Source organism: Folsomia candida, unplaced genomic scaffold (genome assembly GCF_002217175.1).
Source record: "Folsomia candida strain VU population unplaced genomic scaffold, ASM221717v1 Fcan01_Sc003, whole genome shotgun sequence".
NCBI lineage: Eukaryota > Metazoa > Arthropoda > Collembola > Entomobryomorpha > Isotomidae > Folsomia > Folsomia candida.
Genome location: NW_019091195.1, coordinates 12,669,416 through 12,682,588, shown reverse-complemented (window position 1 = coordinate 12,682,588; position 13,173 = coordinate 12,669,416). Strand labels below are relative to the sequence as shown.

General features: G+C 37.1%; 4 protein-coding genes across 5 annotated transcripts; 3 read left to right on the top strand and 1 right to left on the bottom strand.

Annotated features, from left to right (window-relative positions):
* The first annotated feature begins 74 nt into the window (after window positions 1-74).
* LOC110847259 lies at window positions 75-3,678 on the top strand. Its single transcript, XM_022094167.1, has 5 exons — window positions 75-360; window positions 731-1,694; window positions 1,915-2,252; window positions 2,329-2,584; window positions 2,657-3,678. Exons 1-5 carry the CDS (start codon window positions 266-268, stop codon window positions 3,137-3,139), a joined length of 2,136 nt encoding a protein of 711 aa, XP_021949859.1. The 5' UTR covers window positions 75-265; the 3' UTR covers window positions 3,140-3,678.
* Window positions 3,679-4,394: 716 nt separating this feature from the next.
* Window positions 4,395-7,231, top strand: LOC110847966. 2 transcript variants are annotated; one of them, XM_035850031.1, is made up of 5 exons: window positions 4,395-5,832; window positions 5,911-6,195; window positions 6,262-6,365; window positions 6,503-6,508; window positions 6,631-7,231. In XM_035850031.1, the coding sequence occupies exons 1-5, from the start codon at window positions 5,704-5,706 to the stop codon at window positions 6,728-6,730; spliced, it is 624 nt and encodes a 207-aa protein (XP_035705924.1). In that variant the 5' UTR covers window positions 4,395-5,703; the 3' UTR covers window positions 6,731-7,231. The 2 variants fall into 2 exon arrangements, with proteins under 2 accessions (XP_035705924.1, XP_021950727.1); XM_022095035.2 differs by having other exon boundaries at window positions 4,399-5,832; window positions 6,437-6,508.
* Window positions 7,232-8,226: 995 nt separating this feature from the next.
* Window positions 8,227-12,431, bottom strand: LOC110847009 (inter-alpha-trypsin inhibitor heavy chain H4). The gene is made up of 9 exons (XM_035850030.1): window positions 11,268-12,431; window positions 11,018-11,184; window positions 10,817-10,939; window positions 10,592-10,730; window positions 10,426-10,516; window positions 10,214-10,365; window positions 10,035-10,130; window positions 9,850-9,954; window positions 8,227-9,773 (listed from the first exon to the last, which is right to left on the bottom strand). Exons 1-9 carry the CDS (start codon window positions 11,427-11,429, stop codon window positions 8,427-8,429), a joined length of 2,382 nt encoding a protein of 793 aa, XP_035705923.1. The 5' UTR covers window positions 11,430-12,431; the 3' UTR covers window positions 8,227-8,426.
* Window positions 12,432-12,444: 13 nt separating this feature from the next.
* LOC110847967 (cystatin-A2) lies at window positions 12,445-13,110 on the top strand. Its single transcript, XM_022095036.2, has 2 exons — window positions 12,445-12,626; window positions 12,697-13,110. Exons 1-2 carry the CDS (start codon window positions 12,552-12,554, stop codon window positions 13,012-13,014), a joined length of 393 nt encoding a protein of 130 aa, XP_021950728.1. The 5' UTR covers window positions 12,445-12,551; the 3' UTR covers window positions 13,015-13,110.
* Window positions 13,111-13,173: the final 63 nt, after the last annotated feature.

Sequence of the window (13,173 nt, the reverse complement as noted above, 5' to 3'; positions counted from 1 at the left end):
TAGACAAAGAGAGTGGTTGTTGGTGGTGGTGGATTTGATTGAGCGGACTGCCAGCAGGGGCAGTGTGATGTGATGCAGTGCGAGCGGGGTTATTTTTCTGGTGGACGCTTTCCCCAATTCCAATCAGCCATCGAAAACACTGTTCGCCAAACCTTTGAAAACAACCACAAAATAATATTACCCTCCTCCTCCGCAGACCGTTGTCGCCGCCGCCGCCGCCACCACCTTCACCAACTTTCGACACGAAACGTCACGAAAGAGCACCATGAGTGGCACGGTTTGCTGCTACAAAGGTTGCACCAAAAGCTACTCCACCGACAAGGACGTTTCCTTCTTTAGATTTCCCGACGACCAAAAAAGGTAAACCCCGCACCGTCCCCACTCTACTCCTCCCACCTCTCTTGTGATTCAGTTAGGACTCATTTCAAAATTAAAACTCATGTATGTCCCGTGAAAGCTTATTATGTTTAAGTGGACAATAACGTTTTGGATGAATAATTATTAATTACGAGTCTTTAACGAGAAACAATTATGTTACATAATTTATGTCGTAACAAAAAGGACATTTAAGTCAAACGTTTACTTTTGATTTAGATTGTTTTTGTTTATCTCAGAAACAAGCACGTTCTACGGGAATCATCGCACTCTCGTTATTTCACCATGACCAACTCCATCTTCCATTAGTTAACTAATTAGTTTCAATTTACTAATTATGTTCTGTTTAATTCAGGAGAAAAAAATGGATGGACAACTGCGGTATTGCAGAACTTCATTCCCTCAATGATAGGCAGTTGAGGCTAAAACGAGTGTGTGCTGACCATTTTGCTTCTTCGTCCTTTATTTGTCCTGTTACGAGGAACCAGGTAACGGAAAAGGCCATCCCACTATCACAGAAGGAACATGAAGCCGCTGCAAAAGCTGTCAAGGAGGCACAAAAAGAAGAAGAGAAGAATCCACGGCGAGGTCGAGGAAGACCCCCAAAATTCTCCTTAGTTTTGGTGAAAAAAGAAGTAGTAGACGAGGAGGAAGATGTAGATAGTGATGAAGAAGAGCCTAACGAAAATGGAGATGTGGAATACAGCCCTCCGCCCACGCTTCGGAAGCAAACGCGAGACAGCAATAGTACCACAACCGCTGAACCAAAGACCAAGACCCCAGCAAAACCACCCAAATTGATTGCGGTCGAATCCTCGAAACAGAAGGCCGCCAAAGTGCTAGATGGAAAACTGAAACCCGTCTCCACGCTCTTGCCGGCCAAGTCTAAATTAGCAAGGACTGATAGTAGTGATACTAAAAAGCCGGGGGGCAGGCGCATGGCGGACCTCAGTGTTATTGAGGATGTGGTTAAAGAAATGAGTTTAGGGATTGAGAAATCTAAGAAAAGGCACAGTCTTTCGGACGAAAAAATTTTAAGTAAAAGGTTGAAAGCTTCCAGTTTTAATGAAGATGATATAAATTCAGAAGATGACATGTCAGATATTGATGATTCAGAAGATGAAGAGGATGAAGGGTTGGAGCGAGCGAATAGAGAGTTTGAAATGTTCCAATCGGGTTTACGAAAAATTATTGAACTTCCAGAAGCATGGGGAATGGGAGCAGTTGTTTGGGATCCATTAAATAAAATGAAGGTTATTCCCATCTCACGACCAAAGTTACAGCCGAATGGTACAATCTCATTGTTCAGAGCTATTCAGGTAATACGAAACCAAAAAATGTAATAACGTACTATTTATGTTTCACTTTTCCTGCTTTTTTTGAAGTATTTGCATTACGAGTAATGAAAGTATCGGTGCTTCTCCTGCTTATTTTATCAATATTATTTGAAATGTTCAATTTCATCCAAAGAAAGGGACCTCAAGCGTTACTTTATGATAAATACTAAATCATATGTAATTTTTTTCTTGACCTTTTCAGATTTACGAAGATTCTTCAGTTAAAGTGGCGATCGATGGGGTCGATATGACTATAAATTTTAAAGTGAAATCCATTGATTGCGAGGGGGATGTAAATAAAATCATCAAGGCCGTGGCTGATTCTAGAGTATGTACTGGAGTAGAAAATTTCCTTCCGGACGACATTATATACCTGCCAGATGCAAGGAAACGCGGCTACAAATATTATTCCGATGCATGCCCTGTCGTTATTGATGAAAATGTTAAAGGCAGTGTGTGCAATCCTTGCATAGGTTTACAGAAGGCTGTGTTGGCCAGAAAGGAAAAAGAGAAGGATGAGGTAGCGACACGAAAATTGAGGTGAGCTTCATAAAGCAATTCGAAACGTAATGTACCCAAATTTCTCATATGCTACACAATTACACGTCATTTGCAGACCTGTGCCGAAAAACTTGAAAAATGACTTTGGACGAGCACTGTATGGACTCTTATACGAAATATTAGACGATTCTAATGCACTTAAGTCAGAAAAGAAACAAGATCGAGAAGCTGTTCTGAGCAAATACTCGACAGAGCTTGGTGTATTGAATGGAGAAATTCAGAAACCAGAAAAACTACCTCACGTTCAAGTATCTGTCGATGATGTATCTGCTAGTTTCCAGGATATAGTAACCAGACTAGGGTTCTCACTGGTAAGTAATTAGCTACGAGGTATTTAGAATTTGTTAAAGGTGAATTAAGTTAATGTTCACTTTTAAATGCAGAACAAAAAACCTGGACCTGGTGGTGCACCAATAGTTCCAACCCAACCTCAGGCACCTAAACCACCTGTAGCAAGACTAGATGATAATAGGTCATTGTTTGCCAGCAAACCGTTTTTAAACAGATTTAACAGGAATATCCCTGCTAAACCCAGTACAACAACTTTCACACAACGTACAATGGTCCCAATGGGTTCATCAGCATCCGCTTCTATGTCCAATAGCACTACCAGTTTTTCTTTAGGGGATGGACAAACTTACGAAATCCTTGGGGAAGTGGGCAGCAGTGAAATGGTCCAAGGGACAAAGGGTGAAGCCATTGAAATAATTGAAGTTGATGACGAGACCATGGCGAAACTTACCGCCCAAAACTCAGGAATGATGTTTCAAAACTCTGCATCTGGGTCGATACAAGTGGCCACTCTTGACCCTTCGGACCCAAATATTAGCCAGATCCTTAAGGCGATAAACCCATCACAGGCATAATACGCAACATTATGATAATGCACAGATATAGTGTCAGAGTAGTGAAAGCCAAGGCACTACACAACAAGCATTATATGTGTAGGTATATATATACATTATGATTACTGGCTATTATAATCGTATTCGTAGAAAGGAACTTTCAATGCCTTGTTTTACAAGTTTCATCTTAAATTACACAGCAAAACCAGAACCGGAGTTTAATGTCGGTTTTTAAACATAATAAAAAGTGCTTCACGTGTTTAAATATTCTAACATAAAAATAACGACAGTGTAATAATTCTCAGTACCTTGTGCATATGTAAATATGATAAATATTATTTAAATGAAATAATTTGTTAAAATATTGACATATATATCAAGAAGTTAGATACAAATCAAGTTTTAGGTTTTAGATAAATATAATGAACAATTAACTATTAAGTTGTTTTAGCTGATCCATGTTCTGAATCTGAGATTTATATTTCTGCTATTTTCTTGGTTGTCATTTCACCAGCTTATTCTTCAAGAAGTTTATTAAACTGAATTTGTCCTGAAACCTATTTTTTACCATGTATAAGTGTAAAAGAGCTATTTTTGGCCACCATTGCTATTTTTCCTCCACTATCAACGATTTCTATTTGTTGCATTTATTTGAATAATATATATGCATAAGTGCATCACATTAAGAGTTGGAACAATAGTGATGCAGATCAGCCCGTTTGCAGGCAGATTACTAGAAGACTTTCCCTTTCACTCACTTAAAAAACTAATTAGCCAACAATCGTCGCCATCATCGTAACATTCATATCTGTATGTACACGCCAGTGTAAAACTGCCTACAGGTTTCGGATAGTTGTATGAATCTCAATGGTCTTTTATTTTGTAAGAGATTTTTTATATTAAATTTAGCCACACAAAAATAATCAAATAATTGTGAGCTTACTAAAATCTCTAAATCTATTATTAGTGGTGGCTGACCATGTTACAAAATTATGGTCATCTACTAGTGGGAATTCCACTATTCCACTCATTAGTTTGAGAATAAACAGCGCATAATGTATTACTGGACTGAGGAGGATGTTTCCAATTTATCCTAGCTGATGAACACATATTAAACATCCCTCTGCCTATTTAGTGGCAATGGGTAATAATAATGTTCCAATAACTCCAACCAAAAGCCAGTAGCACGCCAGTAGGAAAGTAATTACCACGGGTGAGCATTTGGATTCAATGTCATGGCCAAGGATAATAATGCATCAAAATTTTCTTGTTTTTCTCATCCACTGCAATATCATCGTTCTCATCGTTCTACAATTGCTCACACAAACTCGCTTACCTACATAGTTTATTTGCACGCTCATTAAATTCTGCAGTCTGATTTGCTTGGATTCAATTCAACTAAATAAATATCTAGAGTTCTGACGCAAAGTGTCAGCCAGAATACAGATAAATATCTGAATAGGTATACAGTCAACTACCAGCTAACAACACAGAAGAATGGAATCCACTTGGCAATACACAGGATATAAGGATACAACTTGAGGAAGTGTATTGATTTCAATAAAGCAAGCAAGTTGGGTGTTCCAGTCTTTGTACATAAATTGTAACCCCTTTTGTCCAGAGAGCAACAAGCAAAGTTAACTGATTCCTGGACAGGGCAAGAAACGGGAAGTGGTCCAAGGATTAAAGGGACTTGTTCATTGTGATTCAGCATAAAACTAAATGTAACAAAGTTTGTGTGTAAAAGAAAATCTGAGGATGAGTTGAATGTAGGCCAGCTATTCTCTTAAATCTCACCTTACACACTTCCTCTAATCTCAAAGCAGTTCGACCTATCTGTGCATCCCAATTGATCTCAGGTTGAGTTGACTGCATTGAACTCTAACTGCACGGTTGGCTATGCAACATGACTTCGTTTTAATGCTTCATTACACATCCGTCTATTTACTTACTTATATTTTTAGAACACACAGAGAAAAGATTTGGTTGAGATCAGTGTTGAGATCACAAGTTTTGGTGACAAAGGGATCTGGGCTGCTGAGTTGAAAACGACTTTGTCAGTGAACAAAGGAATATACTACTTTCTGAAAAGCTTTCCATAGACTGAGTGCAATGTATTTTTGAGTGAATAGGGCGATGACGTCTACATAAACTTTAAGTAGATATTGTTGTATTGGGGACTTATTTTTGCATGATATACGACGTGTATTGTAGAAAGGGGATTCATTGCTGTAATCATCATTTGGTAACAAACATATATCTTGCAGTGTCAGTTTACTTCGAGGACCAGGTTGATTTGATTGTAGAGCTGGTCAATTTAGCTAGCAAGTGTTGACCATTCACCAACCAACATAATCTGCCAAAGTGTTAAGCAACAGTGGTTTATACATCATTACTGCATCTTGTGTTGTTATTAATCATTATTACATATTGAGATGTTTTGTGCTGAAGAAACTATACTACAAATAAACTAAATAATCATTTTCTAATAATTGAATCATTCCGGAGCTCTGATACGAATTTAGGATCGTATAAAAATTTGCGGAAAATAGCAGACACTGTTAACTGTACACACATTGATCAAAATGGGAACCAGAGTGATAAAACTGCTCGTGCATTTCACAGTTCTCTGCATTTTATGCAGTAACTCGAATGCTGAGACTGATTTCGAAGACGGGAAGTTTTTTATCGTCAGCAGCGTGGCTACTGGGAAGGTAATGAGCATCCGAAAGAGCGATACGAATCGATTATACTTACAGAAGTTTATAAAAGCATTTTTCATATTTTTGAAGGCAATGACATTGTCCGGAGGACCCACATTTCCAAAGGGAGCGTCTGTTGTCACTTCAGCTTGGATTGCTCGAGACACCCAAACCTGGCTGGCCCTTGCAGAAAGTTCAAAGAAAGAAGGACGCGTGATTGGGGGGTCCAAGAAGTTTGTTCTAATTCCGCAGCAACAAAGTTGGAATTGGAAAGATTTCGTGAGCAATGGAGATGTTAACATAACACTGGAAACGTTGCCACCAAACACAATGGTCCTCACCTTGGACTCTACGGCAGTGAATCTAACACAGGAGGTAAAGTATCTCTAAATATATCTTTTGAAAGATTATAAGCTATAATTCTATATGTTGTTTTGTCAGGTTTATGCAGACGAGTCCAGTCAGAAATGGGTTGTAGAGGACGTCGGTGAAGGGGAAGTATTGATCAAAAATTGGGGCAATCAACAATGCATTCGAAATTTTGAGTAAGAAACTTGACATTAATTTAATATGTGAGCATATAGTTTGGGTTTTGGAACAATTTTTACTTGTCTAGTCACAAAAATTTGAACTTTTTGGAAAACATAAGGAAAAGGATTGACAATTTTTTTGGCGTCTTTAGAAAAAAGTATGTATCTTATTCATTATTATACTTATCTACTTGATGTTCAACAAGGAGTTTTCAACTCTGCGTAGAACTCCATTGACCAATTATTCAAATAAATACCGTAAATGTAAATCATATTATAGGAAACCTTCTCCATTGGGAACTTTGGCATGTGCGTCAGAAGATATATCAGAAAGATGGACCTTGGAACCTGCTTATGTTCTCAATTTTAAGAGCGGATAGTTTTATCATGATGTTGAATTTGAGCATAAGTTCACAATATTAAGGATGTACAAATAGAAAACATGAATACACTATTTATTTTACTTATTTAACTAAACTTAATCAAACAATCATGAATGGCGATCACCTATACAATTTTGATTACTTTAATTTATTTTCAAATCCTCGGGAACAATTCAAGTATTGTGGATGTGCAAGAATGTGCTATGCATTTCTTTCGTATGTTTAACTGACTAGACAAAAGAAACTAAATTCATATAAAACATGCAATTATTAGAGCAGAAGATGCAAACCAGACCAAGAGTACTACAAAGCTCTTTTCCATATTTAGCGTGAGGCAGAGTGAGATTCGGGTTCTGGTGGGTATCCGCGATTATCGCGCGTCAGTGCCGTATCCGTCTCACTTTGCCGCGCTCACACAATCATGCGTCTTATTTAATTAAGTATACTGGGTTATCTAAATGTTGTCTTATTAAAATACAAAAAACTTAAATGTTGGTATATCCCTCATTAGCCCTCGTTTGTTACGGCACTTGCCGTATAAGTCACTCCCACAGACACTTTGACCCCAAAAATCTCATGGTCCCAGGCATTTCTCGTCGGGCAACAAAAGCTGAAAATGTAGCCCTTCATAAGGAGAAAATTCTGGCATCAGGTTGTCAGACTGAAAATGGCTGGGACCATGACTTTTTTAAGGATTTATGTGTATGCAAAAAAACCGCCAATTTTCGAATTTTGAAACTCTTGATGCATCAAAATGTTCGTTTTCCAGGGGGAAGTCAAATTGCAAATGCAACTTTGGGTCTTATTCTTTTTGTGCCGAGTGTACATTGACTTTCTCATTTTTCACGATTTCCTTTAACAATTTTTGAAGGGGGGGTGGTTGCATATAATTCGAAAAGACCTATGGTATATTGATGTTTCTACCCGAAAATAAATTTTGGATTTTTTCTGGGAAATTCGGTGAAATCGACGCGAAAAGAGCTTGTACTTTTGGCTCATTTTGCACCAGAAGTCATGACTCATCTCAATCATAATTATGTACATATGTACACAATGATATAGATACCTTAACAATGTGGCGCAGAGGTTCTTCATGAAAGAATGTGAGGTGTAATTTGAAATATTAGATATCCACTAAACTCACCAATGTCTAAAATTATGGAATAGCTGAAACTTTAATGGCATGTACATAAAAATGATTTCTGAACATATGTACATGTCAATTCAATGTCAACTTGCTCAGTCACACCCAAAATGCATCAAAATTTTGTACATATTTAAATCTACGCCTCAATTTAATCATTCCATAAATTACATATATACGTTCCAACACCCAATAATTGAAGATGCCTCTCCATCTATTTAATTACTCCAAAGGAAGATCAATATTTGCTAAAATTTTCGTATTGATTACTGAATGTGTTCTTGGAACTGAAAGGCAGTGAAAGGGCAAATGAGCTGACCCAAACATACATTTACATTAAAAGCAGTAGGAAGTGTGGAGATGGAGACAGTTTATTTTCTTTATATGTAAATACGTTATTATAAAAAGTAATAAAATAGTATGTGGTATTTACTCAAAATAATTTACATGCTCCTGTTGTTGCACTATTATGAGTAACCTGTGTTTATGTATGTATTCACTTATGCTTCTTGACTGTGATTATATGTAATACTTTATTTACTTGTATATTTAGCTTGATAAATTAAACCTGGTTCTATCAGCAGCAGTGGTATTCGTGTGATTTTTGGCCTCCACTGCTTCATCCGATGACACATTACTCAATTCTAACAATTTGTACCTTTCTATGAATTTTAAAGGGATGTCCAGCCTGTCCAAGTGGCGTTGCCTTGTCAAAGGATCTTGATGTCGCAAACTTTGAAGTTCGGATCGGATGCTATCGATATCAACTTCAACTGTTTTTGATTTGTCTTGCAAAGGTGTTTCGCTCCCAAGAAAAATTTCGACCTCAGATTCCTTAGGGTTATCCGAGTCGAATATTTCGGGATGTTGGACGTCCATCTCTTCCTCCCGAACAGACTTGGTCCTCACGACCATGGACGTGTATTGCGTAATCAGTCCGTTCTGCAATGCTATCTCTGTCACTTTCGCTTTAATTCGCTGCGCCTCCAACTTTCCTTCTTTCACGTCGTCGTCGTCATCGCTTGTTCGCTCACTTTCTGTTATGAGAACCTCTTGTGTCAGTTTTTTGAGCGTGAGATAAACAAAAAGCTTTTCAACACATTTTTCGTCAAATTCCATTTCATCAGAACAGCTTCCAGCCACACTGCAGTCCTTGATGGGAATTCTGAAATTCCGCATTCCAGTTCTTCCAACCGCACCCACTGACGCATTTATTAAAACCTGACCAGTCTTATTAACTCCCTGCCATTGGTTTAAACGTCCTACGACTATGATGTCCTGGCCTTGGATGGCCATGGAGTATCCGGAAGTAACGATGGATGGTGAAGATGGGAAATGTCCAGAATCATATTTGAAAGACAAGTTAGCCAACACAGGGGAGGATATTTCCCTGTAGAAATTGGCTAATTGAAAACTTGGGTCTGCATCCTCGTATATCTTTCGAGCAAAGGCACCGTTTCTGGTTGACAGATTTGTCAAGAAAGAAAAATCGGCAGATTTCCCAAAGGCCAGTGAAAATATGGGAATGGACATATTAAAATTTAGAATTTTCACTTTGGTCAATATGGCTCGCTTGTCAATGATTCCAGAAGTTGGCTCTCCATCAGTAAAGAAAATTATGATGGACTGAACACCAGCAGGAATTTTACTGCTCAAAGTGGACTTGTAGCCAGAAACTCGCCCACGCTGGTACCGTTCAGCTTTTGGGGGAGTCGGAGAGTGAACTGGGGACACATTTCTTGCAATTTCCAATCCTTCACGTAGTGCTTCATTCATATTTGTAGACCCGTGGGGATCAATTTTGGAAATAAAGTGCCTCGCCTCGTCTTTGCACTTTGCGTCTGCCGGAAATGGAAAAAGTTTGTCGCTGTCCTTACCATGAAAGCAGGACCAAACCTGAATTAAATTATAGCAAGCAATGTTATAAATTGTATTTTAGATTTTCACATAATTGGAGCAAAATAGTAATTACATGGGCCTCGGATGAAAAAGTAACAATGTTGAAAAAATCGTCTGGATTCAACTCGTCCAAAATTTCTATCATCGCAGAAATTGTTTGATTCATTTTTAAGCCAGTCTAAATGAGAGAGAATGACTATATAATGGATCAAATTGGCAATTGATTGTTATGGATCATAAGTTTATCATCATTTTTACCATTGAGTCTGAAATATCCAGTATGAAAATAACATGTTTCCGTAACGGTTCTAAGTCAGTGGGTGCAAAGAAGTGGACAAAATATCCGTTCAGCAGCTGCATAATAAGTAAAAATCCAATCATACATGTAGTGAACCTCATATCATAAATTATAATATTCACTATCTAATAAGATGTACCAGGATGTGACCAGTCGAAATTTCATTTTCCAAAGAATACGTGACAATGAATTCGCTTTTAGGGTAGCTCCACATTCCATCTTCAACATTGAAGTTACTCCATAAAACGGTGGCTTTTGAGCTTGTCATTTTGACTGTAGCATTGTGACTCGCTGCAGAATTAATTATTTTTTAAAACTAATTAGGATATCTTGATTTGAGTATAAACCTACAATATTCTTCATTCAACGGAACTTTGATTGACGTGAGTCGTAAATTTTCCTCAATAATTACTTCAACACGGAACTTGATTTTATTCGTCATCTGAAAACAATGCATTCCGAATAATCATAATTTTCATTTAAATATATTTAAATAGAGTTAAAAAATTTATTTTACATATTCGGGAACTATGTAGATGACAGACTCGTATTGGTTGTCAATTCTAGGTAACCGTTCCTCGTAAATCAAGCTGAAGATAATTTTCTTGTTGGCCCCAATGACCAACTTGAGCAATACCTCGTTGAAATCCAACTCTCTTGAATTTATAGAAAAATAACTTATAAAAACAATAAAGTCTCACGAAAGGTGTTGAATGATAAAGATCATTTTGTGAGGACGTACGATTGTTCAAGAAGACCCAATGTAACCGACTTTCCTTCCCCCACTGCAAATTGCAACATTTTTCTAGCATCCTCTGCTTTCACGACTTTAGCACGATACACTTTCGGATCAGGGTGAATTCTCCTGAATTAAAAATGCAATAGTTTCAACATAGTTTCAATAGCTGAGAATCGTTAATTATGTTTACATTTCAAATCATACATTTCAAAACGTGATATTATGGATTCATTGGGGATACGAAGAATATAGGTCACATTCTGTGCCTTTTTTTCGTCCGGATTCACAATTTGTGATGTAATTCTTGTCCTCGAAAATCGAAATCGAATTTTTGTTTTGACGTAAATTGATTCAATCTTTGGTTGGAATGCCTGGCAAAAATGAAACAATTTTTATATGTATGTATAAATTTAATTTTTAAACATTTCTCAATTTTTAATATCATTAGCTGAACCTCTTCATTTAGATTAATAATACTGCTTATTTCCTTGGATGAAAACACTTCAACATCATCGTCAGGATCAGGGTTGTTAAACTCTGAGCATGATAATCCATGTATGCAAAATTGAAGTGCAACGAACAAAACTATGTTTCTTTGTACATTGAAAAGGAACATTGTGTGTGAGTCTAAATACTACTTATTCGTGGTTTATCTTGTTAGTTCTTCGTAATCCTAATAACACTTGAGTATCATCTAATGATAATTAGCACCACGAGGACTGTTCAACGTGCATTTTGTTCTTTTATGAATGAATAAAGTAGTGCAATCGTTGGTACGGTTGATACACTGACAAAAGGTGGCACTCATTTTTATGCTAATAAATACAACCGTAATATTGTTAATTTTATTAACTGAATTGGAAGACGTCTTATCCACTACTAATTTACATATAGTCAATCGGCTCGTGATCCGCAACTAATGGTTCACTGTGCAACATTCCAATATTCGCAATTTGTTATGGCATGGCCTTTTTTGGGGAAGGTCCTCAATTAACCATTGATGATAGTTTCTCGTTAAAGGAAGTGTGGTCTGAGGAGAAGATTAGCTCAAAAAAGTTGGTATACATTCTGCTGTGGCTTTACCCACATAATGATTTGATAACTTACAAAAATGAAATGCAGAGTTCCACTGCCATTTATTACTGATAAGCACTCTGGAAGCAGGTCATAGGTCAGTAAACCCGCCAATAAGTTATGCATGGATGACCTCTAGTGTCCTAGTAATATGCACACACGTACGCATCAGAATACTTGATAGTTACATACAACATATGCATGTGCTAACATTTATTTTCCATGAATTCTATGTTTTATCAAGTTACACATTCATGTCGAATATTATTATGGCCAATAAACAAAGTGCAAAAAGGAAAATACTTCAAACAAGGTCTGCAAATTTTCTTCAAGACATATTGTTGAAAATTATTTTTCCTTCCACATATTGTATGTACATATCGGAAAATAAGTGTCTTGCGGTTGCTGGTGAATTTGCTGACGATGAATTAAATTGTTCTCCTTTCTTCATTGATGGATGAACAAGAATTTTGCATATTCGACAAAAAGATGGAACCTTTGGTCCTCTTCATGATTTATATACGTAGCTATCTGAATTTGCATGCTAACATTCTCCAATTCTCATTACACTTTAAACTCCCTTTGAGTAAGGTTTTAGTTTATTTCAGTGGATATTTTCATAAGTTAAGAAAAGTCTAAAGTAAATTAATATTTAGTGTCAAACATGCATACAATCCTTACATTATGCGTGCTTGGATTTGTCTTTGGGGGATGTCCAGCGTCTGGCAAACGAGAAATGGTTACTAGTAAATATTTGAAGCGTTGACTAATAAAATTGTAGCTGACAAAATTTATTAAATTTTGTACAGCTTGTGGGAGGTCCAACGATTGAGAAACCTGTAAATCGTGATGTTCGTCAAATGATGGAGAAGCTTAATCCTCAGCTCGAGGAGCAACTCTCGAGTCGCAGTGAAGGACATCTTTTGTGGTCCAGCTCTCCGTTGAAGGCCATTTCGTACAGGTCACAACTCGTTAACGGAAATATCTACTTCATCAAAGTTCGAGCTCAACTTGGAAGAACATTCGTCTACTACCATGTCAAAGTGTACCAGGATTTCAAAGGAAACTTGAGTCTGGTAGGGATTGAAGGCCCAATGCGAATTGATGATAAAATCGGAGTATTCTAATTCCCACAATGAATCAACAAACTCAACAATATGCGGTGGATTAAATTATATTAAATTCTTGGGCAAGCTTAGCCCAATAAAATTTCTCAACGGAAATATAATTGATTTTGACTAAGAAATGTTTAATAAATGGATTTTTAATCAATTAAAAACCTCTCA